Source organism: Littorina saxatilis, linkage group LG13 (genome assembly GCF_037325665.1).
Source record: "Littorina saxatilis isolate snail1 linkage group LG13, US_GU_Lsax_2.0, whole genome shotgun sequence".
Taxonomy (NCBI): Eukaryota; Metazoa; Mollusca; class Gastropoda; order Littorinimorpha; family Littorinidae; genus Littorina; species Littorina saxatilis.
The window spans coordinates 34,959,265-34,984,906 of NC_090257.1; the positions used below are offsets into that span (position 1 = coordinate 34,959,265).

Genomic DNA, 25,642 nt, shown 5'->3' on the forward strand with positions numbered 1-25,642 from the left:
TGTTGTTTATCTCTCTCCTTACTAGGCGCGAGAAAGATTTGTCGAAGGTAACGTTGGCCCGGTGGGTGTCCTCGCTCATCAAGCAGGCTTATGAGTGGAGTCGCACAAAGAGGGGGGGGGTTATGCCCTCCTTGCCACTTGACTCGGCCCGAGCCCATGAAACGAGGGCGTGGGCATCCTCTCTGGCAGTTCTGCGCTCCAGACGTCTAGAGGAGGTGCTGACAACTGCGTATTGGCGTTCCGAAGATGTTTTTATAAACTTTTATCTTCGGGACGTCACAGCTCTTCGACAGGATGGCTCCAGAGGCCTTCCAGCGCTCATAGCAGCAGGCCAGTTCCTGTCCAGAACTTGATGGTGAGTTTTGATTCATTTCTAGCCCACCGCCTTGTTGATGTTATCTGCTAATGTGATTCGGAGTAAGAATATGATATTTAATGGAAAATTTCCTAAATAAATTTTCATTTAATTAATATACTTACCCGAATCACATACTGTATTCCCTCCCACCTGCCCCGCTTATGGTTTTAAGATTTTTTAAAGCCGTATGAGAATAGGCACGTGTTCCTAGAGGAAGTGACGTGGCATACACCCGTATGGGAGGTAACTCCCGGTGTGCTGGCCCATTACCAAAGCTACTTTCACTTTCGTTTTGGTGATGGGGTTGCTTCCCTTTAAATTCTTTAGCCGGGTAAGCGTTTTTCAGTGATAAGCATCTCAGGTGACTCAATGCTAATGTGATTCGGGTAAGTATATTAATTAAATGAAAATTTATTTAGGAAATTTTCCACTTTGTTCTGTCAAAAATTAAACGTTCCAATAACCTACACATCTTTGGTTATTTATTCTGAATTTTGGAACATTAGCAGTCTATCTGTTTTTTGGATTTGAGCAAATTTCTACACAGCGGATTGTTGCTGAGCAAATTTCTACACAGCGGATTGTTGCTGAGCAAATTTCTACACAGCGGATTGTTGCTGAGCAAATTTCTACACAGCGGATTGTTGCTGAGCAAATTTCTACACAGCGGATTGTTGCTGAGCAAATTTCTACACAGCGGATTGTTGCTGAGCAAATTTCTACACAGCGGATTGTTGCTGAGCAGATTTCTACACAGCGGATTGTTGCTGAGCAGATTTCTACACAGCGGATTGTTGCTGAGCAAATTTCTACACAGCGGATTGTTGCTGAGCAAATTTCTACACAGCGGATTGTTGCTGAGCAAATTTCTACACAGCGGATTGTTGCTGAGCAAATTTCTACACAGCGGATTGTTGCTGAGCAAATTTCTACACAGCGGATTGTTGCTGAGCAAATTTCTACACAGCGGATTGTTGCTGAGCAAATTTCTACACAGCGGCTTGTTGCTGAGCAGAAATGTAAGAGAGGGATAAACAGGGATGTAAATACTGGGATGTATTTTCTTCTGCAAATTTGCTGAATGGGCCAGGAAAGTGTCAGCAAGTTTACGAAGTTTTAGGCAGTTCTTAGCATCACCCAAACAAGAAAAAGACCTTGGTAATTAATTCTTCCAGAAGTGCAGCTGACTGAAGAGAGCTAAACACGTGCAGACCTGAATAGCGTGGAAGGGACCTACATTTTTCAACAATGGGACCGTAAAGTATAAAATTAAATGAAATGAAATTAAATTGAATTAAATTGAATTCAATTTAATGTAATTTAATATAATTTAATTTCATTTCATTTAATCTTACTTGCTGTGTTGTGTTACAGGGAGAGTGGCTGCAGAAGTTGCTGCAGTTGGATCTGTCAGGGGGAGAAGACTCCAGCTATGCGTTGGATATCAGACACTCTGCCGTGCAGGTAGGTAGTCTGCCCTTCATTTTCTTCCTTCTCTGTTCTAAGGCAAGAAGTCCTTACAACACTTGAGAAGAATTTGCTTCAAAGAAGACAAAAAAGAAATGTCAGCTTGAAAGTTTCTGAAATTTTATCTTGAATGTGTCTGAACACTGTAATGCTTCATTTGGTGGTTTTGTTTGTTCGTTCATGGGTTGAAACTCCCACGGCTTTTACGTGTATGACCGTTTTTACCCCGCCATTTAGGCAGCCATACGCCGCTTTCGGAGGAAGCATGCTGGGTATTTTCGTGTTTCTATAACCCACCGAACTCTGACATGGATTACAGGATCTTTTTTGTGCGCACTTGGTCTTGTGCTTGCGTGTACACACGGGGGGTGTTCGGACACCGAGGAGAGTCTGCACACAAAGTTGACTCTGAGAAATAAATCTCTCGCCGAACGTGGGGACGAACTCACGCTGACAGCGGCCAACTGGATACAAATCCAGCGCGCTACCGACTGAGCTACATCCCCGCCCATTTGGTGGTTGAAGACCTTGTAAGGTTGATGTGCCAGTGGTGAATCAGTGGCTGTTGGTTTTCTTGTATTTCTTCTAATGTTTGAATAGTTCTGATTAAGAGTTATAATGCTTGAAAGTGTAATGTTGCAAAAGGAGAAAAAGGGATTATAGGTTGAATGTGTCTGAAAGGAAATTTTCAGAGACAGAACTGAATGTGTTACAGGCATGATTGCTTGCTTTTGGGTATGTTAAAAATATTATCACAAAAAGATTTTTCCACTATATGTTTTCTATGACATCTTGTTGTCCTTTCAGTATCTGAATGACCTTGAGAAGGACCGTAAATACCGAGGCTGGCCCAGCAGCTTGCAGGACCTACTGAGGCCTACCTTTCCAGGAATGCTTCGACATGTGGCCAAAAACATCTTCCACATGGTCAGTCCTAATCTGTTTTTTATGTACCGGTAATACCTGAAATATGCATTTCTTCCTGTTTTCTTCTTCTATCATTGGCTGAAACTCCCACATACACTCGTGTTTTTGCACAAGTGGGTTTTAGGTCTTAAATTCCTTCCTGTGTAAACAACTATGCTCACCATCTCATGTGCCCAGATTTTTACATGGGATAAGACCATCCCTCCACTTGGTCACATACCAAGCATTAACTGCCAGACTGCTTTCTGTGCAGGCTGGAAATTGTAGAGTTAATTTTGTAACTGGATTCATCAGAAGCAGCCAGGATGTCAATCCACATCTGTACCTTTAGATGAACATCTTTACATGTAATTCATGTACAGTGTTGACCTTGTAGCTGCTACACTTAAACAGGAGCTAAACTTGTGAGCTGTGTAAGTGGATGCCAGTAAATTTTTATAAATTAATTTGGTGTTTTTTTTACACTATATTCTTGTTCAAATTTGTGGACTGTTATTTTTCCCTGTTTCAAGAAGAAATTCAGCTTTAATGTGTGTTTTTTCTCTTTTCTCTCTCAGGTTTTTGTGGTGAATCCAGCAGAAGCGACCAGCAGAGAACTGTTGAAAATGGCGGAAGCTTTTCTGGTACACAGTGCTCCTATCAGGCAAGTCACTGCTTCACCTGCTAACTTAGTCATCACTGGTTGAAATCGCATATTAGCTCAGTGGTAGCACCTCCACATTACAGCTGAAGGTCCTGGGTTTGAACCTGCTGGCATTGCCTGGTGGGTAAGAGGTGGATTAGGATTTGTTAGACCTTCCTGGGGGCCTTTGAGGGGGCCCGGTAGCTCAGTTGGTAGAGCACTGGACTTGTGATCGAAAGGTCGCAGGTTCGAATTCGGGCCGGGACGGACACGGGTCAACTTTATGTGCAGACCCAGAGACGGAAGCCATGTCCCACCCCCGTGTCATCACAATGGCACGTAAAAGACCTTGGTCATTCTGCCATAAGTGCAGGTGGCTGAATACACCTAAACACGCAGACACTTGGGTAGCGCGACTCCGTTGCTGCTAGCTTTCCACTGGGAGGAAGCGACCCGAATTTCCCAGCAATGGGACAATAAAGTAATGAAAATGAAAAAAAAAAAGAAAAATGAAACTTATTTGAGGACCTGCTAGTATCTGAGCCCCCTTTGTGTGTATAGGTATGCAGATCATCAAATACACACACCATACAATGAACAACAATAGTGCAGTGAAACAGCTGTATTTTAAGCCTATTAGCCTAAAGTCTGTGTAGAAGTATAGAATACCCCTTTCATATGCTAAATTTCAACAGAATCAGGGGGAGGGTGGGGGGGGGCAAGGCCTACCCAGCCCCTGTACCGCTGCCTCATTTTGGAAGCCCCTCTCGCTCATACATTAGGCCCAGAGTATCATGGTTTTACTTCGTATATATATCTGTTCAGTCCTAGTCCTTGAAACCTGTGAGTCTGTGTACAAGTACAAGTGACTCCGAGTTGTATGGTTTTACTACAGGTTTATGTGTCAGTCCTTGAAAGCTGTGAGTCTGTGTAGAAGTACAAGTGACCTAACCTGCTGTGTTTTTATCAGGCTGGGGATGATACTGGCAGTGAACACTGACCTTTCGGTGACTGGGATGGACGATGCCGGTGTGGCCTTTGCCCGGACCTTTGACTTCATCAAGGCTGACCAGTCACCTGCCAAGGCTCTCTCCTTCATCACAGACGTAAGTGGTCTTATGGAGAATGCATATCGCTTATTCATTCAGTGCTTCTTGGTTGTCAGGAGACTGGTTCTCACTTACGGTTGTCCGTATTTAGAGCTTCCCCCTCATTATTTGATCTTGTTGTCAACGCCGTTTCACTAACTGACTAAGTTCTGAATTTCAGCTATATTGTGAAAACGAAGAACATGTACTTTAATAACTAAAGAGATGCTGACCTGCCATGGAAAAGTCAAGACTTTTCCTGAGGACATTCCTCACAGGTCATAAAAATCATACCTTTCATAAACAAAGAAGAAACAAAAAGAAACCGAGTTCTTTTCAAGGTATTTGCACACTAGAAGTCACTACATGTACAAGCTTGTCACAGATTATGCTTTGACTTCAGTTTTGCATTGTTTAGATTCAGGCTTGCGATAGACACACTAGAATTGTTTTTGCTGTTTTTCAGGTGTACGAGAAAGTGGGAAGTGAGGAGATAACTGCAGAGAGCATCATAGCCGAGTTCTCTTCCCAGTACCCAGGGGAGGACTCCGATATCGTGTTTGGGGAGAACTCTGATTATGATGATGCAAGAAAGGTACGTCCACATGGGAAATGAAGATTCAATTTTTGTACAATTTACAAGTCAATATAGCAATTTGTCTGTAATAAGAAAAGGTTACAGCAAGCATATATATGTGCTATCTTTCTTCCTGTTGTTGGTACTAGTACACACACACACACACACACACACACACACACACACACACACACACACACACACACACACACACACACACACCAACCACACACACCAACCACACACACACACACACACACACCAACCACACACACACACACACACACACACACACACACACACACACACACACACACACACACACACACACACACACACACACACACACACACACACACACACACACACAGAGATATGTATGCACATACACAAAAATGCACGCACGCACGCCCGCTCGCTCACTCACTCACTCACTCACTCACTCACTCACTTACACACACACTTATACTCACATGCACAGAAATATACATGTATACACATGAGGGCATACATACACATACCGCACACACATACTTAAAGAAAGGGAGAAGTACTGAGAATTTGTTACTGTCTTTCAAAGGCTAATAGGATGTGTAACCATCACCGTTTTTTTTCTTGGCCTCACCCTTAACCTGTGCGGTACATTATAGACCAACATAATCAGTGTGATGTATGATTTACAGGCAGGAGCAGATTATATTAGTCGATCAGGCCTGAGTGGATTTCCTCAAGTTCTCATCAACGGTATCCCCATGGACAAGAAGTTCCTCACACAAGAAGCTTTTGAGGAGGGTGTCGTCATGGAAATCCTGAAGCAGACGCCAATCATCCAGAAAGCTGTCTACAATGTAAGTGTGCTAGTTTTCTTGTTGCTAGGGAGGCATTTTTTTCTGATCACTGTATGTTCTTATGGTATAGACATTTTCAGTGTGCACGCAGTCATGAATGCTGAAGAGTGAAAAGGAATGTATGAATGAGAAAGGTTCTATATTGCTGATGTTTCTCTCAAAAGAGATGTTGTGAATAGCAGAGGTATTTTCGTCAAATTATTGTTTCATGATCACTGTGCTTTGATTGAGAAAGGGTCCACATCTCTATGGTATTCTGAACAGCAGAGATTTGTCAGCCACAGCATTATTTCATGATCATTATGCATTGTAGGGAGAAGTGACAGACAGAGAAAGTGTGATAGACTGGCTGATGGAGCAGGACAGCGTCATGCCACGACTCAACTCCAGAGTTCTCTCCCCTGCTTCTGCCCACCTTGACCTCACAGATAATATGGGTCAGTATGAAGGTCCTGTGTGTCGACAGAGTGGTCAACTGATGGATTTTTGTCTTCTTTTTCATTGTTCTTATGTCATTTTGTGTGTATGGATACACTGTTTAGAGTAGAACTTGTGATGTAAGCAGAGAAAATGCATGGTGAATCCTGACTGACAGGCTTACCCTTACCCGGTTGCTTTCTTTGGCCTGGCAACGGTTGCAGTTAGCACCCAGCTACCAATAAGAATATCTTTGAACCTGCATGCACGCAAGCATGCACATTCACACTTAGTTACACGCACACACACACACACACACACACACACACACACACACACTGACACACACAAACACATACACGCACACACTTGCACACATTTGAGTGTGTTTAATTGAGTTCTTCTAGAATGACTCTCTCTCTGCTTTTTGTGTTTATCTCGTCTTGGTATTGGTTTAATCAGCATGATCTGGGTGTACATTTATACAAAACACTGACATTTGTGTGGGTTTCATTTGCTTCAGATGGCAGCTCAGTGGATGAACCAGAGACATTCACTCTTCTGAGCTCTTCCGAGATGTCAGCAGCTGTGGCAGACAGAATGAAATACATCACCAAGAGAGGTTTGTATTTCATGTAAAACTAATGATGAAATACATCACTAAGAACCAAACACACCTAATGCACACATGCACACATCCAGACATGAACATACTTGCACACACACACACACACACACACACACACACACACACACACACACACATACACATACACATGCGGACATGCACACACGTTCACATGTACACACTCACACATGCAGACATGCACACACATTAAATTACATATCTTATCCCAATTCACATATAGCAATTTACTTCAGTTTAGTGCTAGAACGCTGAAACTACGCTCCACCCTGGTAGGGGGGGAAGTAACCCTAAAAATAGAACGGCCTTGAACAGTCACATGACCATCTCTGACCAATGGTTACCTCCTACATGCATTGCGCATGCGTACTCTCGCCGCCATGTTATTCATTCTACTCTTCAGCGATAGCGTCTAAGGACGTGTTTGGATTACGCTCGGGCTATTTTGTTAGCCCTCTGCTTTTTTGGCAGACTACACCCTGGTTTCGTTTGTATCTTAGCTTTCTAGCTGAGATTGGGTGAGATTTTTCCATTTTCTTTCGTTGTATTTGCTTTCGTTTGCCACGAGTTAGTCTTTGTTTACTTTCGTCTGCAAGACTAACGCCAGTATGGCGGACAGTGGGAAGAAGAAACCCAGCTCTAGACAGGTAGCCAATGCAGAGTCTCCGTCTAAGAAAGCGGCTAAGAAGCCCAAGGGTTCTGAACCCACAGTTACGGTGTTCGAGCCAGTTTCTCAGACAATCCTAAGAGTCCGGTAATGCCGTCGCTGAAGCAAGAATGCAAGACGGCGCCGGTTAAGGCTAGCATAGCATCAGAGAAGGAAGATTTGTCAGCAATGTTTGCAACGTTTAGCGATCAAATGAGGTGCATGTTTTCATCAGAACTGCGCTCGGCGAGCAAACATTTGCTCTCTCTTCAGGCAAGAACGGTAGACGATCGCTCTCGGTCGAGGGTTAAGGCAGCACCGTCAGCCACTGTTACGTCGGCTGACGTTCACGCTGAACAACGTTCCGGTGAAGACGGAAAGAGTTTCCCTCACCATGCCTCCACTTCTGGATTCAGCAGTTACATTAAAGGTACTGTGACTGTCCCACAGGGAGATACGCACGGGCGTTCCCTACTTCCGCCCGGCGCCGGGCAGGAAGCCGTGATAAGACAGGAGACTTGCTCGCAGCATGACTTGCAGGCGCCTGTACTTAGATCGGAGGACACGCAAGTACCAGTTTGCTATACGGATACAACATCGGTACAGTGGTCCAAACTTCCACCACGGGAGTGCGAAGTTGTTAAGAGACAGGGGACTTGTTCGCATCACGACTTGCAATCGTCTGTACTCTTAACGGAAGACACGCGAATGCCGGTTTGCTTAGCATCCCTAGCACAGCGTTCTTCCCTTCCGCCCAGGGGGCAGGAAGTTGTTGTAAGGCAGGAGACTTGCGCGCATCACGACTTGCAGGGGCCTGTACTTACAACAGGAGACACGCAAGTGCCGGTTTGCTCAACGAAAGCATCCCTAGCACAGCTCTCCACACTTCCGCCCAGGGGGCAGGAAGTTCTCTCCAGAGAGGATACGAGTAGGGGACATACCTCATGCGGTACCTCTCTTCCGGATGACACTGCCTATGACTATGACAGTCAATATGGCGGCGAATTTCCGGCAGGCACTTCCGTGACGGAAGGAGAAGCGGAATACGGGGCTTCCTTTTCTGAGGAAGATCCTAATTTCCGGCTACCAGACAAGCTTCCCCATGCATTAGCTTTGGCAGCACAGGTAGCTTCAAGATACTTTGAGGAAGGAGTGGTGGCAACAACAAGCCTGTCTGCACCACCACCTTCTGCTGTCAGAGATTTTCGCTCAACACAGGGAGAAAAACAAACTTTTAGGTTTCGTGAATCTCCCTCAGTGGCCTATGAGATGTCTAAGATTCTGGCTACGAATTCCCGGTCGGAATATGTGCCTTTGGACACAGTGCCTCTGTTATCAGCGCACAGTCCGGCACCAGAGTTAGCACAGCCGTGGCTAGCCTCCGCACAGCCAACCCCTTATGTCGGGCAAGCTGCTGCCCGGAAGTTCTTTTTGAACTCTAAGCCACTCAATCTCTTAGACACTTTTTCTCTACCACGTGCTCCACTTCCGGTTACACCGGAGTTAGCGACACTCAGGGAGGATGGCTACAATAGGGACAGAGCTGTTCCTTATAGTTATACAGAGTCAGCTCTCGTAGCATTGGAGGAAATGGGGAGATACAACCTAGAGTTAGCTTCTCTTTCGGAAACGCTACTCAGGCCCCTCTCCCGTTCAATCACTACGTCCTTGGAACCGTTTGAGTTTCGACAGGACGCGAGTGAAAAGGATGTGACGACACTGCTCGCTACTTTGGCCAAAGTTTCAGCCGAACAAATGCGTCTTTCTGCGCAGCTTTATGCTCATGCCGTGCACACGCGCAGGTCAGCGTTTCTCTCGGGTTCCAGGATCCAAGATAAAGCCACGCTTGAGGCTCTCAAATTATCCCCTTTTACGGAGGGTGCCTTGTTGGGACAGCCGTCGCTCGACGTGCTCCACAAACAAACCCGCGACGATCGGGATTTGGCTATAGCCAAGATAGCGCAACACGGCTTTCCTAAGCATCAGAGCAAGAGCTACGGACCGCCTAAACCTTCCGCCTCTTCGGCGAATAGGGGCAGGTCAGCACAAGCCAGCTCTTCTTCACGAGGACGGGGAAGAGGCGCGCCTTACCCTAAGAAGAAGCCGTCTTTCGGCAATTCAAGGGGTCGGGACGCAAAGCACACCCCCAATGATGCGTCCCCGAACCACTAGCCCATGCATCCATCACGCCTTTGGTGGCAGGCGGCCTGTCAAGGGCCCTCCCACTTTGGTTGCTAAAAGTAAACAGTCAGTGGATAGTGGGTATAGTGCGTTCGGGGTTCAGGCTACTCTGGAAGGAGGGAAAAGCTCCCTTAACCAGAGTCCCACCGTTGTTCAAGTTTCCCGTCAAGCTGGAAGCAAAGACAGCGATACAAGCAGAAGTCTTGTCTCTGATACAGAAGGAGGCGATAGACGAAGTAACGGACTACAACTCCCCAGGTTTTTATGGGAGAATTTTCGTGGTACCGAAGGCTTCAGGGGGCTGGCGCCCGGTTTTAGACTTGTCTCCCCTGAACAGATTTCTGAGACAAATCAAGTTCACAATGGAGACACCAGCGTCAGTCAGAGACGCACTCAGGCCGGGAGACTGGGTGACGTCGATCGACCTAACAGACGCATACTTTCACATCCTCATTCACCCATCAGATCGGAAATGGCTGAGATTTCAGTGGGGAGAGAAAATGTACCAATTCAGGGCTCTTCCCTTCGGTCTATCTCTTACTCCTTGGATCTTCCCGATGGTGGTACGCCAGCTGTGCTCCCTAGTCAGGCAGCAAGGCGTACGACTCAGAGCTTACCTCGACGACTGGCTCATTCTTCATCAGGATCGAGAAGCGTGCAGCGCCCATACTCGGCTTGTTCTGTCTCAAGCCTACGAGTTGGGTTTCTCGGTAAACCAAACCAAGTCAGAACTCACACCATCCCAGACCTTTGTGTATATGGGAATGAGGTTCGATACGGTAGATTGGTCAGTTTGCCCCTCACAGAGGAGGATCGACAAACTGCAAAATTTGGTGAAATCTTTAGCGTCGCAGAAGCAAGCTCCGGCCAAGGCGCTGGCTTCAGTGCTCGGTCAAATGGAATCCATGGCCACGCTTGTCCCTTTGGGCAGAGTGTACAAGAGACCTTTTCAGGCAGCTTTGAATTCGATTTGGAACCCCTCCTCCCAGGGATGGCAGGTCTCGGTTCAATTAGAAAGCTGATTTCAGCAGACCACAGAGCAGTGGCTAAAACCATGGATCTCACAGGGAGTCCTCATCACTCCCCCTCCCCCAGAGGAGGATTTGTTCACAGACGCTTCTCTATCAGGCTGGGGGGCTCATCTTTCTCACCACACAGCCTCAGGCATGTGGATAACAGGTCAAGCCCTCTCACACATCAATGTGCTCGAGCTGGAGGCTGTAGCCCACGGTCTCCAGAGATTTCTATCGCTGGTGGCAGGCAAGCATGTTCGTCTTCATACAGACAATACAACAGTTGCAGCCTACTTAAACAGGCAGGGCGGTTCCCGCTCTCACACGCTTTCTCTCAAAGCATGCCAAATTCTGAAGACGGTCACCAGCATCAGATCAGCAAAACATCTGCCGGGGAAACTGAATGTTTTGGCAGACTCGCTCAGTCGATCCTCGAAAGTGCTTCACACAGAGTGGACGATCACCCACCACGCTCTCCATAGTCGATCTCTTCGCGACCCGGTTCTCAAGGAGGCTACCAGTATTCATAACCCCCTTTCCGGACCCGGAAGCTTGGAAAGTGAATGCACTGGAAGTCGATTGGACAGGACTCACGGCTTACGCTTTCCCACCATTCCAACTTCTTGGAAAAGTGCTGAGGAAGGCAGAGTTGGAACGACCATCCCTGATTCTAGTCGCTCCAATGTGGTCGAGTCAGCATTGGTTTCCGGATCTCCTCCGCTTAGCAGAAGGTCCTCCCATTCCTCTAAACCTGGAAAAGGGAGAATTACTGCAACCCCGCACCGGCATTCAGCACGAGAGCCCACAGTCCCTGCTCCTTCACGCATGGAGACTGTGAGAAGATCCCTGCGTCTGTCAGGTGCTTCAGATAGGACACTGGAATTGGTTCAAAAAGCGCACAGGAAGTCTACGAGCTCAGTGTACGCTTCACATTGGACAGCTTGGGTTAAATGGTGCGCCGAGAATCAGGTCAGTTCTGTCTCTCCGCGTTCTATGCAGGTAGCTAATCACTTGTCATGGTTAGCAACTCAGGGCAGCTCCCCATCGTCTCTTCGAGTTAGGCGTTCTGCTATATCGGCTACGCTGAGGCAGTTAGGTCATAACATTCACCTCAGCGGTGTTATCGCTAGTGTCCTAAAAGGTGCGTCGATAGGTTTTGCTAGAATTAGAGCCCCAGTTCCTGCTTGGGATCTCTTCCTTATTCTAGAATTCTTAAGATCGCAAGATTTTGAACCGTTGCAATCAGCAAGTCTGGTTAATCTTACTCGTAAGACACTTTTGCTTGTTCTTTTGGCCACTGCAAGAAGAGGCAGTGAAATTCATGCTATCTCAGGCTTAGCTAGAGATATATTTAGCTTTTGAAAACGATGGTTACGTTTTAGGCCAGATTTTCTAGCCAAAACCAGAAGCCTGATCAAGTTTCCCCCATAATCAGAATTCTTCCTCTTAGCAAAATTCTGGCACCAGGAGACCCTGATTTGTCTAACTGCCCAGTTTGAGCTCTTAATCAACTGTTACCTGCGCGACATTTCCAGTGTGCGGCAGGACAGTACCAAGGTGCTACCAGCGATGGTAGCAGCAGGGCAATTGTTTGCCTAGTTCATAGGTGAGCACCCCACCACCTTAATTAGCAATCTGCTATATGTGAATTGGGATAAGATATGTAATTTAATCACAAATTTTAAGAATAAATTTTCATTTGATTAATATACTTACCAATTCACATACTAAAGTCCCTCCCGCCTACCCCGCTTTAGATCCCCTAAAAATAAAAGATGCGCTTCGAGCGAATGAATAACATGGCGGCGAGAGTACGCATGCGCAAAGCATGTAGGAGGTAACCATTGGTCAGAGATGGTCATGTGACTGTTCAAGGCCGTTCTATTTTTAGGGTTACTTCCCCCCCTACCAGGGTGGAGCGTAGTTTCAGCGATCTAGCACTAAACTGAAGTAAATTGCTATATGTGAATTGGGTAAGTATATTAATCAAATGAAAATTTATTCTTAAAATTTTTGATTCACACGCACACACACTTTCACACAAACACACACACACACAAACATGCAGACATAAACACACATATGCACCGCATTCACACACACACACACACACACACACACACACACACACAATCACACACACACACACACACACACACACACACACACACACACACACACACACACACACACACACAATCACACAGTATCATTTACCCCCCAATATTTTTTTCAGATGAAGATTCAGTGCGACCTGTGTCCATTTGGGTGGTGTGTGACCTTGAAACAGCTGAAGGTCGTGACCTGATGTACAGTGCCATCAAACAGACAGTGAGTATGGTTCTCATATCAGTAATCGGTGCTAGAATTATCTGCACATTATCTCATCCGTCATTTGTCTTTGTGCACACATTTTTTTATTTTTTATAGACGTGCTAACTTCTGGTAATTTTCAGATTACAAGGCATTGCGAGTTATAGCGAGCACCCCCGCTCATTGTCAGAGCAAAAATAATTTCCAATGAGGTATAGGGCACACCTCCTCATTCTGAGAACAAAAATGATTTTTTTTTCCAATAAGTTATAGGGCACACCTCATTCTGAGAACAAAAATGATTTTGTCCGATAAGTTTAAAGGGCACACCTCCTTATTCTGTAGACAAAAATGATTTTGTCCAATAAGTTTAAAGGGCACACCTCCTCGTTCTGAGTTCAAAAATGATTTTGTTCACACAAAAGCGTGCAGCAAATGTAAGATGTGCCACAAAGTATAGTGGAAGTGATGCGAGTTTGAATAGGAAACAGATGAACATGTCAGTGTGTACCGTATTTGACGGATTACAAGACGCACCGTTTTATAAGCCGCACCCCCGACTTTAAAAAAAAAAATTGGGACGAGCCACGTATAGGCCGCGTCACTATATTAGCCGCCGTCAAAAAAAATATAATCAGATCGTGTCAATCAATCAAAACAACCAGGCAAACGAAAGTACGGTATTTGACGAAATCGGCTCCGAGAATAAACAAATGAAACAAAGAAGAAAAGTGAATAAGTTTGAAGAAAAATATCCCACACACAATTTGTAACCAACACACACATGTAGTCCCGCCCGGAATAAGCTTTTTTGGGATGATTTACGACTTTTGCGCACATTTCGAGCAGACGAAAACACAACATGGCGGCTCTCGCTCCTCCAACTATCGCGAAACACAAAAAAACGAGATACATCCGGTGTTTCTCTGTACGCTATCTTGTCACGACGACTTGTTGACAAACGAAGATTCGCGAAAGAAAGAGAAAAGCGCCGAGTCTTGAGTAGAGAGCTAATAAAGTACCGGTAATCGCTAATCGAGCGAAATGAAAATCCGCGGCTACTTCCATTAGGTGAATGCTATTCTAGTTTAGGTAACGTTTTAGCCGCATCTTTTTATAAGCCGCAATGTGATTTTTTAAAAAAAAATTTTTTATTTATTTTTTTTTTAAAGTCGCGGCTTGTAGTCCGTCAAATACGGTAGTGCATTTCTATCTTCATCCAGCCTGATTGAGGGAACAGGGATTGCACTAGGTGTTTTGTAAAGTGGCATCTCAGAAAACCACAAAAAGGATGCATCCTACAAAAACAAGTGACTTGGTCCCGAGTGTTGTTCAAAAGTTAGTGTAGTAACGCAGAAATAGTTGTAGTCTCAAAATCTAATGCAATCAGAAACCCATAACTGAATGGTTGATAATTTATTTTCTGGTACTTTCACATAAAAATCAGTCAAGCATCCGACCATTTTGGTTATTGCAAACACCAAGAGAAGCAAGTTAACTAGTCATGAATAAGACTGGGTTGAATATAGCGCTGGCTTGTCAGGATTGAGGACAAAACTATTGACTTGTTGTCGAAAACATTCTTTGATTTCATGTTGAATCTTCTCTGAGTGTTGTTAATAAATTGGTTTTCCATGTCATTTCAGTCATTTGCACATTCCGAATCATCTGTCGTAAGTTGTGTTCATTTTGTTTTGTACAGGTCATTTTCTTTTTGATTCCCTGCGGTTTAGTTTTTTACGTTGATTGGTTGACCAGTTAACTGTTCATTTGGTTGTTAGTCTGAAAAGGGGACTTACAGGTGATTTAGTAGCCTAGTCTGATGTTCATTTCAGATTTCCTAGGCTTCTGCGATAATGCTTGTCAAGACAGCTTCTTGATTTTGGATTTGTAGAGAATTAGATCCAAGCTTCAATTAAAGAAAATATAAGCACTTCTGTTCATCCCATAGATACTCCATAAACATCTTATTCAGTGAAAATGTAAACCTATGCTGTTCCGAGCAAAACACATAGTTCAGCTGGAATCAAATGGATCCTGATTAAAACGGATCCAGCATTTTTGAGAGGAATTTGTGGGTTCAAAAATAATATCAGCTTTTTGTAAATGGCAGGAAATTGTGATTTTTGAGGGAAAGCTGTCCAGTTCTTAAGCCATGCATAATAAGGAGACCAACAGCATTGTCTTTGAATACCAGGTCAAGACGAGATACAGCTTAGGTCAGGTCTGAGAATCTGTGCTGTACATACACCAGGCAAGTGCCTTGACTTGTAACTCTTCACAACTGTTAAACAGATACCATGCTTTCAGGCTTCATACAATTTCATGATCTAATCCTTCATTGCGATGGAGGCTTCTGCAAAGGCTTTCTGTAGGAAAATCATCAAAAACTGCCTTATTTGCCACTTGTTCCAACCTTTGTCATTTTCTCCATCAGGGATTTCCCAGCATCCTTGACCTCTGCTTTCTGTTTTGGCCTTCACCCTTGGCTCCCTTGTCCACCCGAATACCTGCCATTGCCACACTTTCTACCCTCATTACCACCCTGCTGTGTGTAACTTGGGTGTGTGTGTGTGTGTGTGTGTGTGTGTGTGTGTGTGTGTGTGTGTGTGTGTGTGTGTGTGTGTGTTAAATCTGCAAGAAAATGCACTTGAAACTCGTCTAGATTTTAAGTGTGTGTGTTTGTGTGTGTGTGTTTGTGAGAGAGACAAAGAGGGAGAAAGCGAGAGCACATTTGTACATTCATTTTCTTTAGTTTAACTCTTACCAGTTCGGGGGTTTTAGGGCATATTTTACAGTGCTGTTGGTGCCTACTTGCCGAGTGGCTATCTGGGGTCATATTCTAAATGAAATATAGAAAGTAATATATCAAATGAAAGGAAAATGAATAAGCTTTTCATATTTGCAAAGGTAAAAAAGGTTATGGGGGTGACAACATGATTTTTGTTGAAATTTGTACGCCCATTTTTTGGAACACGTGACAAACACAAAGAAGAAATTTTTTTTGTGTTCAGTTTATTTTAGATATGCTGCTAACTAGTCTGTTTTGGCATTCATTTTACATAACATAGCAAAGTTTTATTGAGTTTTGCTGACAAACAAAAAAGTTATTGTCACCTGAATACCCCCACCCAAATTTCAAGGTTGGACGTTTCATGACATACGCATACCTAAGGCAAAACAAAAAATAGTCTGTTTACGGTATCCCAACCAACCCTATTTTTTCGCGCGACCCTAGACTTTTATTTGGCATTTGGGGGGGAAAAAAAAAGTCTTTGTTTTTTTTGGCAAAATAACTTAAAAATAATTAATATGGGGTTTTTTTTGGGGAAAAAAAAAAGTCCCGACCTACCGACCCTATTTTTTGGGCCTATGTTACCGTTAACAGACTATTTATTTTTTTGGGCCTAATAATGCATTCCTATAACTAACTTATAACAAAAACCCAGCTTGTTTCTGTCATAAAGTGTGTCTAACATATGAGTTTATCCACTGTCCGACCCATCCAATGTAAAATAACCAATTTTTTTTCTCGATAATTAGATAATTGGTCAGTGGAAAACTACAGGGGGCGGGGCATCGTAAGCTTGCTTACGATGGGTAAGGGAGCGAACTGGTAAGAGTTAAGCAACATGTATTCAATCATCATTGCGATGCAATACAGCAACAGGCATGCAATTAACAGCAATGCAAGCAGTTGAAGCTTTTGCTGAAGCTAATTCACTGTATTTTCGTTTGATGTACATTGTACATAATCCATTTGTATTTGTTTCTTCTCAATATTCATTCACACATGATTTTTTTCACACCATTGAACTGTAAAAAACCCACCTTTTTTCATGTCAAATGAACAAAGAAACTTTCTTGTTTTTTGTGTCTTAGTTTGCTTGTTTTGAACGGAAGTCGTGCACATGCATCATTTTACAGCATTTAGACTAACAATCAGGAATCTGTGTCACCGACACCCTGGTGCAGTACTGCAGTGATTACCACACTGGGCTGTGTCAGCACTGAATAAGATTTGGGACAGCAACAAAAAAACAAAAAAAAAGGAATGTGTATCAAGACCAGGCTTGCATTTTTCTTTTTGTTCTTTTTGTTACATTTAGTCAAGTTTTGACTAAATGTTTTAACATAGAGGGGGGAATCGAGACGAGGGTCGTGGTGTATGTGTGTGTATGTGTGTGTGTGTCTGTGTGTGTGTCACTGTAGAGCGATTCAGACTAAACTACTGGGCCGATCTTTATGAAATTTGACAAGGAAGTTCCTGGTAATGATATCCCCGGACGTTTTTTTCTTTTTTTCGATAAATATCTTTGATGACGTCATATCCGGCTTTTTGTAAAAGTTGAGGCGGCACTGTCACACCCTCATTTTTCAATTAAATTGATTGAAATTTTGGCAAATCAATCTTCGACGAAGGTCGGGGTTTGGTATTGCATTTCAGCTTGGTGGCTTAAAAACTAATGAGTGAGTTTGGTCATTAAAAATCGGAAACTTGTAATTAAAATTATTTTTTTATTAAACGATCCAAAAACAATTTCATCTTATTCTTCGTCATTTTCTGATTCCAAAAACATATACATTATGTTATATTTGGATTAAAAACAAGCTCTGAAAATTAAAAATATAAAAATTATGATCAAAATTAAATTTCCAAAATCGATTCAAAAACTATTTCATCTTATTTCTTGTCGGTTCCTGATTCCAAAAACATATAGATATGATATGTTTGGATTAAAAACACGCTCAGAAAGTTAAAACAAAGAGATGTACAGTAAAGCGTGCTATGAAGCACAGCGCAACCTTCCGCTAAAGCGCCAAACAGGCTCGTCACTTTCACTGCCTTTTGCACTAGCGGCGGACTACGTTCAGTTTCATTCTGTGAGTTCCACAGCTTGACTAAATTTAGTAATTTCGCCTTTTGCGACTTGTTTCTTCTTCTTTTTGTTGTTGTTGCAAGTGTATGTTCTTTTATGTCACTAAAGTACATGCTAAACAAAAAAATCTCTTAGATATTTGAATTTAAAAACTACCTTGAAGTTAACATGTACCTCCTTCACAATTAATCTAGTTATACATAAATTATTTTCAAAATTACATATATATGTTTGTATTTCAGAAAGCTTCAAACGACCTTCGCCTTGGCATTGTGTTCAACTCGGCATCGCCAAGCAGCAAGGATCTGGTGAGCCGAGCAGTGCAGGTGGCCTTGAAGACGCTGTCCAACAACCTTGCCAAAAGCTACGTCACCAAACTGGTGAAGGAAGAGAACTATGCTGACCTTGTTGCCGGCACTAAGACTCTCAGAGACCTGGAAGTTAATGTAAGTGGTAGGAGTTTGAATGACCTGATGCTAGAAGGCAGTTAGATCTTTGTTTTTTTTAATCCCAATTCTGCTTAGATGCTTATCCCTGTCAAGCATCTGTGTGATACATTTGAGTGTGTGTGTGTGTGTGTGTGTGTGTGTGTGTGTGTGTCTGTGTGTGTGTGTGTGTGTCTGTGTGTGTGTGTGTGTGCGTGCCCCTTGTGGACCGAAAAATGCGGTAAGTGTTGTTTTATATGTGAACCTTGACTGACTATTAGGGTTTAACGTCCTCTTAGACCAACTGGTCTATATTGGGACAGGTATTGGTAATACGCTGAAGATATGGTGTGATACTTTGATTCGAACAAGCCCGCTGTGGCTATCTTCTTCGACACACCAGCAATGGGTTTGTCTCGTCAAAGTATCGAAATACGATCATGATAATCAGAGACGAGAGATGATGCATGCGTGTCTTCGTGTTTTCCAAGCCCTGAGACTTTCACTGTGAACGTGGGATCTTTTTCGTGCGCATGTGTGCACACGGGGGTGTTCGGACACCGAAGAGAGTCTGCACAAAGTTGACTCCGAGAAATAAATCTCTCACCGAACGTGGGGATCGAACCCACGCTGATAGCGACCAGCTGGCTACAAAGCCAGCGTGCTACCAACTGAGCTACGTCCCCGCCCCATGGGAACCTTCATTGTCATCTTGCGAAAGGTATCTGAGTCTCTTTCACAAAGCTGATCTCTTCACAGGGAATGGACATGGACAGCTATCTGCGTGATGTGGAAAAGGAAAAAGGAGCGTTCGTGCAGTCTCACACCATCTTTGTCTCCCGTGTCCTGGGCTTCACTGACACCCAGCGTGGCATTGTAGTCAATGGCAAGGTTAGTGAAAGTGAAACACGATTGCAGTGGTCCAACCCCCACTCCCCCCGTCCCACTCCCCCCCCCCCCCCCCCCCTCTTTCAAATATCTGAGAAAGCTGGGTCTATACAAATTAAAGGTGTTAAAAGATGAAAAGAGAGGTACATTTATCAATGCAATAAGAAAAAAATTTGAGGAAGCAGTACCCTGAGTCTTGAATTTTGAGTCTGGGGTTTCTTAGGTCAGAGGGGCACGTGTGGGTCTTTAAATTGTGGGTTTCACTGGCAACACAGTTTGTTCAAAATGAGTTGAAGCTCGCAGTGAGGGCAACCTTGCAAACAAAATGGCAACCTGACTATTTACCGTTTTTGTTTCCACTATTTTCTGATTCCAACCAGTAAAAAAATAAAAATTACCAGTTAAAACAATCCTTGGTTTTACTCTTTCGAAGAGTTCTTTGTGCTCACATTAATGTACATGTGTATTTGAATGACTGTTAATTACTTTTTAAAAAACCAAATAAAATGACCTGTGCCTTCTTACTTAAGTGTGCACATGATAACATCAGTGTACCAATTCATCTAGCTATGGAACTGATATGTATAACCCTTTTCTTTTTTCATACCAGGTGTTTGGCCCACTGGATGTAGGAGAGACGTTCACGCCTGATGATTTCAGCCTGCTTGAAAAACTGGTGTCAAAGCAGTCAGGCACGAAATTGAAGGAACAGGTGGAAGGCATCGGTATCACAGGCGACAAGTGAGTGACAGCTCAAATTCATTAATTGCCATCCTTATTTTTTCGGCTCACACTTTTACTTGTCTAGTCACTTTCTGGCTCCAACAGCCTTTCACACACCTATAAGGCTGACAGAGTCACTAGTCCAAGCGTTCACCGTTTCAACTACATCTTTTTTTTGTGTGGGCTTGTACGATATCAATAAAGCAAAAACAAGACCAAAATGAGTCATGGGATGCATTTTTAGCCATTTTCTATATTGTTATTTCTTTAGCAGTATGAATCCTTTGTCTCTCAAAAAGTGGTCAGCCATTCATGCAATGCGGTCAAAACGAGTTGAAGCTGGCAGTGAGGGCAACCTTGCAAACAAAATGGCAACCTGACTATTTACCGATTTTGTTTCCACTATTTTCTGATTCCAGTAAAAAAATAAAATTTTCAATTAAAACAATCCTTGGTTTTACTCTTTAGAAGAGTTCTTTGTGCTCACATTAATGTACATGCGTATTTGAATGCTGATGTTTCCCTGAATGTGTACATTTCATGGTATTTGTGTTTCAGGGGCAGTGACATGGTGATGAAAGTATCGGCCCTTTTGTCCACTCTTTCCACATCTGAGTCTCGCAACAAGGTCGTCTTCAAGGGCGATGAACACAGGTGAGTGTAAAATCTTGTGCTTTTCAGGATGCTGTGCGTTGAGAGGTTAAGCTGATGTGAGCCTCTGTTGATTTTGTGTAAGTTGGTGAAGCTTTTATCAGAAGATTAGGCAGACAGGTGTTCCTAAGTTGTTTGTTTTGTAACTCTTGTCCTGCATTTATACTGTGTTATACATATTTTGTGTGTGTTTTGCATGTGGACTAATTGCAGTGCATCTGCAACCACGAAAAAAGGCTTCTTAATCTGTACATAACTTAAGCTTCTCCTCAGTGAAAATGATTGTCGCTTCCAGTCTAATAAAGAATTTTCTTTCCCCTACCAAGCAGAGAAACTTTACCTCACTGAACTTGTTTTTGGTTTCTAGCGTGATCAAGATCCCGGCATCAGAAGACTCGCCAGCGTTCACGGTGGAGGCGATCGTGGACCCGGTGTCACGCGAGGCCCAGAAGATGGCCCCCATCCTGCAGATCCTGAAGGCCGTGGCCAACGTGGACATCCGTGTCTACATGAACTGCAGGGACCAGCTGTCTGAGATGCCTGTCACCAGGTCAGTGGTACAGAGAGCAGGTCTGGTCTGCTTGTCTTTCTGAAGCATTAAGTGTCAGATATGCACAGCGTTAACTTTAACTAACAAATATATATATCTTATTTTATTTTATATTATTTATAATTATTATCCCAATGCTAGGAGATTCGGGTCGCTTCCTCCAGTGGAGAGCTAGCAGCAACAAGAGTCGCGCTACCCAGGTGTCTGCGTGTTTAGGTGTCATCAGCCACCAGTGACCTGCACTTATGGCAGAATGACCGAAATCTTTTACGTGCCACTGTGGTGACACGGGGGAGGGACTGTGATTACTGTCTCTGAGTCTGCACATAAACTTGACCCATGTCCGTCCCTGCTGGGATTCGAACCTGTGACCATAGGATCACAAGTCCAGTGCTCTACCTGGCCCCCTGAATTCCTAGCCTTATGCTGCACCAAGTAGATGATGCACCTGTGTTTCCCAAACTCACGTGACCTCAAGTGAAACTCACAGGACCTCAAACAAAATACACATGACCTCAGGCAAAACACGTTGTCAACGATCACTGCCCGCCAGCGATCATTGCCGCAACAAAAACGTCCATTGAGATGTTACTAACAGGCTGAGAGAATGCTGGAGCCCAGTTGCAGCTGGTGATATGGATACACACTAACACAACACTTGCAAGTCTGGTTGCCATCATGGTGTGTGTGTGTGTCTGTGTGTGTGTGCGCGTGCGTGCATGCAAACGTGTGTGTGTGTGTGTGTGTGTGTGTGCGTCTGTGGGAGAGAGCGGTGAGGGCCAGTGGCACCTGGTGATATGAATACACACCGTCACAACATTTGCACATCCCTCTTAGACATACGTAAGCAGACACCAAAGTGATGAACGCAGACAGAAAGCCACGGAGCCCCAAACTCTTTTCTTTCCAATCAAAACCTTCTATCCTTTAGGTTCCTGTCTATCATCTTCTTGGCTTGTTTTCTTCTTTTTCTCATGCCATTCATTCTTTTTTTTGTAGCTGACTAATAGGGTTGAGTCGAAATCAACCCATACCATTGCACTAATTTGTTGGCCTACTTCTTTTTCTTCTTCTTCTGCGTTCGTGGGCTGAAACTCCCGCGTACACTCGTGTTTTTTGCACGAGTGGAATTTTACGTGTATGACCGTTTTTTACCCCGCCATTTAGGCAGCCATACGCCGTTTTCGGAGGAAGCATGCTGGGTATTTTCGTGTTTCTATAACCCACCAAACTCTGACATGGATTACAGGATCTTTTTCGTGCGCACTTGGTCTTGTGCTTGCGTGTACACACGGGGGTGTTCGGACACCGAGGAGAGTCTGCACAGAAAGTTGACTCTGAGAAATAAATCTCTCGCCGAACGTGGGGACGAACTCACGCTGACAGCGGCCAACTGGATACAAATCCAGCGCGCTACCGACTGAGCTACATCCCCGCCCTGTTGGCCTACATTCTAGTCAGTTTATCTTCATCACAGCTTGATTCTTTTCTGTCCAGGTTTTACCGGTATGTTCTGGACCCTGAGATCACGTTCCGCAGTGACGGCAGCATGACGGACGGTCCGTCGGCTCGATTCCTGGACCTGCCCCACAAGTCTCTGCTGACCCTGGCAATGGAGCCCCCTGAGTCCTGGCTCGTGGAGTCGGTGTCCTCCGTCTATGACCTTGACAACATCCTGCTGGAAGAGGTCATTTTTGTTTGTTTGCACTTTGTGTGTAGGGTCGTTCATGATGATGAGGGGGAGGGGGAGAGAGGGGATGATTGTGGTGGGGGTGCAGGTGATGCTTATTACGATTATCTCGAGGAAGGGCTAATGATGATGATGAGGATGATTTGATATAGTCTAGTCTAGTATAGTCTAATCGAGGGTGATCTGGTCTGGTGTAACCTAATCTAATTCTATTTGATTAACATAAGATAATCAAATTTCGCAAAATTATTACAATGCTTATGATCTGTTACAGGTTGACAAGGCTGTCAATGCTGGGTTTGAGCTGGAACATCTGCTATTGGAAGGTCAGTGCATGCTTCTTCTTCTTCTTTTCTTTCTTCTATATCTACAGTGGAGTCCGGTGTAGCAGCCTATTTTGAAGCAGCCCAGTTTGACCGGGAGGTCATTCTGGGCTAGCCCGGAATGACCTCCCGGTCATTCTAGGCTAGCCTATTTTGACCGGGAGGTCATTCTGGGCTAGTCAGTTTTGACCCCCCTCTAGTCAATTTTGACCCCCCCTGCAAACTTAAGGAATGAGTACATTAAGACGATTAGAAACAATATTTATGCATATATGTATATAACTACATATATCTAAGGTTTGAGGGGGGGGGTCATTCTGGGCTAGCCCAGAATGACCTCCCGGTCAAAATCAGCTAGCCCAGAATGACCCCCCCGGTCAAAACTGACTAGGCCAGTCAGTTTTGACCCTCCCCTTCAAACTTCAAGAATAAGTACTTTAAGACTTTTTAAACCGAAATGAATGTAAATGTGGACAATATTTGTTAGAAAAATGATATTACAACAAACAAAACAAAAACCCTCAACTTTTTTTCAACAACAACAAAAAAAAGTTTCGACGCTTCCCTTCAAACTTCAAGAATAAGTACACTAGGACCTCTTAAAACAAAACATACGCATGTATGTATGCATCTATGCATCTCCCCAGGTTGGGGGGGGGGGGGGTCAAAATCAGCTAGCCCAGAATGACCCCCCCCCCCCCCCGGTCAAAACTGACTAGGCCAGTCAGTCTTGACCTCCCTCTCAAACTTCAAGAATAAGTACTTTAGGACCTTTTAAAACGAAATATATGTAAATGTGCACGGTATATGTTGGAAAAATGATTTTTAACAAAATCGAAAAAAATCCAAAGAAATTACTTTAAAAAAATAAAAATAAATGATACAAAGTTTCAACACTTCCCTTCAAACTTCAAGAATAAATACACTAGGACCTTTTAAAACGAAATGTACACATATATGTATGCATCTATGCATCCCCACAATTTTTTTTTTTTTTGGGGGGGGGGGGGGTCAAAATCAGCTAGCCCAGAATGACCCCCCGGTCAAAACTGACTAGGCCAGTCAATGACTGCCCCCCCCCCCCCCCAAAAAAAAAAAAACCACTTGTGGGGATGCATAGATGCATACATATATGTGTACATTTCGTTTTAAAAGGTCCTAGTGTATTTATTCTTGGAGTTTGAAGGGAAGTGTCGAAACTTTTTATAATTTATTTTTATTTTTTTTTTCTCGATTTTATACTGTGCACATTTACATATATTTCGTTTTAAAAGGTCGTAAAGTACTTATTCTTGAAGTTTGAAGGGGAGGTCAAAAGTGACTGGCCTAGTATACCCCCCTCCCTAAACTTGTGGAGATGCATAGATGCATTTATTTATTTGTACATTTCGTTTTAAAAGGTCCTAGTGTACATATTCTTGAAGTTTAAAGGGAAGCGTCGACACTTTTCTATTTTTTTAATTTTTTTAAAGTAAGTATTTTTCGATTTGTTTTTTTCGATTTAAAAAAAATCATTTTTCCAACAAATACTGTGCACATATACATATATTTCATTTTAAAAGGTCCTAAAGTACTTATTCTTGAAGTTTGAAGGGGAGGTCAAAACTGACTGGCCTAGTCAGTTTTGACCGGGGGGTCATTCTGGGCTAGCTGATTTTGACCGGGAGGTCATTCTGGGCTAGCCCAGAATGACTGCCCCCCCAAAACAAACTTGTGGGGATGCATAGATGCATACCTATATGTGTACATTTCGTTTTAAAAGGTCCTAGTGTATTTATTCTTAAAGTTTGAAGGTAAGCGTCGAAACATTTTTTTTTGTTGTTGTTGAAAAAAAGTACGTTTTGCTCGATTTTTGTTGTTGATTTTTTTAAAAATCATTTTTCCAACAAATACTGTGCTCATATACATATATTTCGTTTTAAAAGGTCCTAAAGTACTTATTCTTAAAGGTTAAAGGGGAGGTCAAAACTGACTGGCCTAGTCAGTTTTGACCGGGGGGTCATTCTGGGCTAGCTGATTTTGACCCCCCCCCCCCCCAAACCTGGGGAGATGCATAGATGCATACATACATGCGTATGTTTTGTTTTAAGAGGTCCTAGTGTACTTATTCTTGAAGTTTGAAGGGAAGCGTCGAAACTTTTTTATTTATTTTTTTTTTATAATTAAGGGTTTTTGTTTTGTTTGTTGTAATATCAATTTTTTAACAAATATTGTCCACATTTACATTCATTTCGGTTTAAAAAGTCTTAAAGTACTTATTCTTGAAGTTTGAAGGGGGGGTCAAAACTGACTGGCCTAGTCAGTTTTGACCGGGGGGTCATTCTGGGCTAGCTGATTTTGACCGGGAGGTCATTCTGGGCTAGCCCAGAATGACTGCCCCCCCAAAAAAACTTGTGGGGATGCATAGAT

The 25,642-nt window shown here is 43.5% G+C and overlaps 1 protein-coding gene and 1 long non-coding RNA gene across 5 annotated transcripts in view; one reads left to right on the forward strand and one right to left on the reverse strand.

Annotated features, from left to right (window-relative positions):
- LOC138945596 (uncharacterized) overlaps positions 1 to 17,279 on the reverse strand; it is a 290,703-nt gene extending 273,424 nt beyond the window's left edge. Inside the window, exon 1 of the long non-coding RNA XR_011449046.1 lies at positions 17,207 to 17,279. This is a non-coding gene — a long non-coding RNA (uncharacterized lncRNA). The remainder of the gene's footprint in view (positions 1 to 17,206) is intronic.
- LOC138945575 (UDP-glucose:glycoprotein glucosyltransferase 1-like) overlaps positions 1 to 25,642 on the forward strand; it is a 78,247-nt gene that overhangs the window by 36,798 nt on the left and 15,807 nt on the right. For 2 of the 4 annotated variants that reach the window (XM_070317015.1, XM_070317016.1), the window contains 17 exons: positions 1,733 to 1,822; positions 2,633 to 2,752; positions 3,310 to 3,395; positions 4,345 to 4,480; positions 4,929 to 5,057; positions 5,723 to 5,887; positions 6,201 to 6,324; positions 6,828 to 6,926; positions 13,027 to 13,121; positions 14,750 to 14,776; positions 18,226 to 18,429; positions 19,168 to 19,299; positions 19,907 to 20,037; positions 20,578 to 20,673; positions 21,038 to 21,220; positions 22,718 to 22,907; positions 23,185 to 23,236. In XM_070317015.1, coding sequence (XP_070173116.1) covers positions 1,733 to 1,822; positions 2,633 to 2,752; positions 3,310 to 3,395; positions 4,345 to 4,480; positions 4,929 to 5,057; positions 5,723 to 5,887; positions 6,201 to 6,324; positions 6,828 to 6,926; positions 13,027 to 13,121; positions 14,750 to 14,776; positions 18,226 to 18,429; positions 19,168 to 19,299; positions 19,907 to 20,037; positions 20,578 to 20,673; positions 21,038 to 21,220; positions 22,718 to 22,907; positions 23,185 to 23,236 — 2,059 coding nt within the window. The remainder of the gene's footprint in view (positions 1 to 1,732; positions 1,823 to 2,632; positions 2,753 to 3,309; positions 3,396 to 4,344; positions 4,481 to 4,928; positions 5,058 to 5,722; positions 5,888 to 6,200; positions 6,325 to 6,827; positions 6,927 to 13,026; positions 13,122 to 14,749; positions 14,777 to 18,225; positions 18,430 to 19,167; positions 19,300 to 19,906; positions 20,038 to 20,577; positions 20,674 to 21,037; positions 21,221 to 22,717; positions 22,908 to 23,184; positions 23,237 to 25,642) is intronic. The other 2 variants (XM_070317017.1, XM_070317018.1) reach the window with 1 other exon arrangement.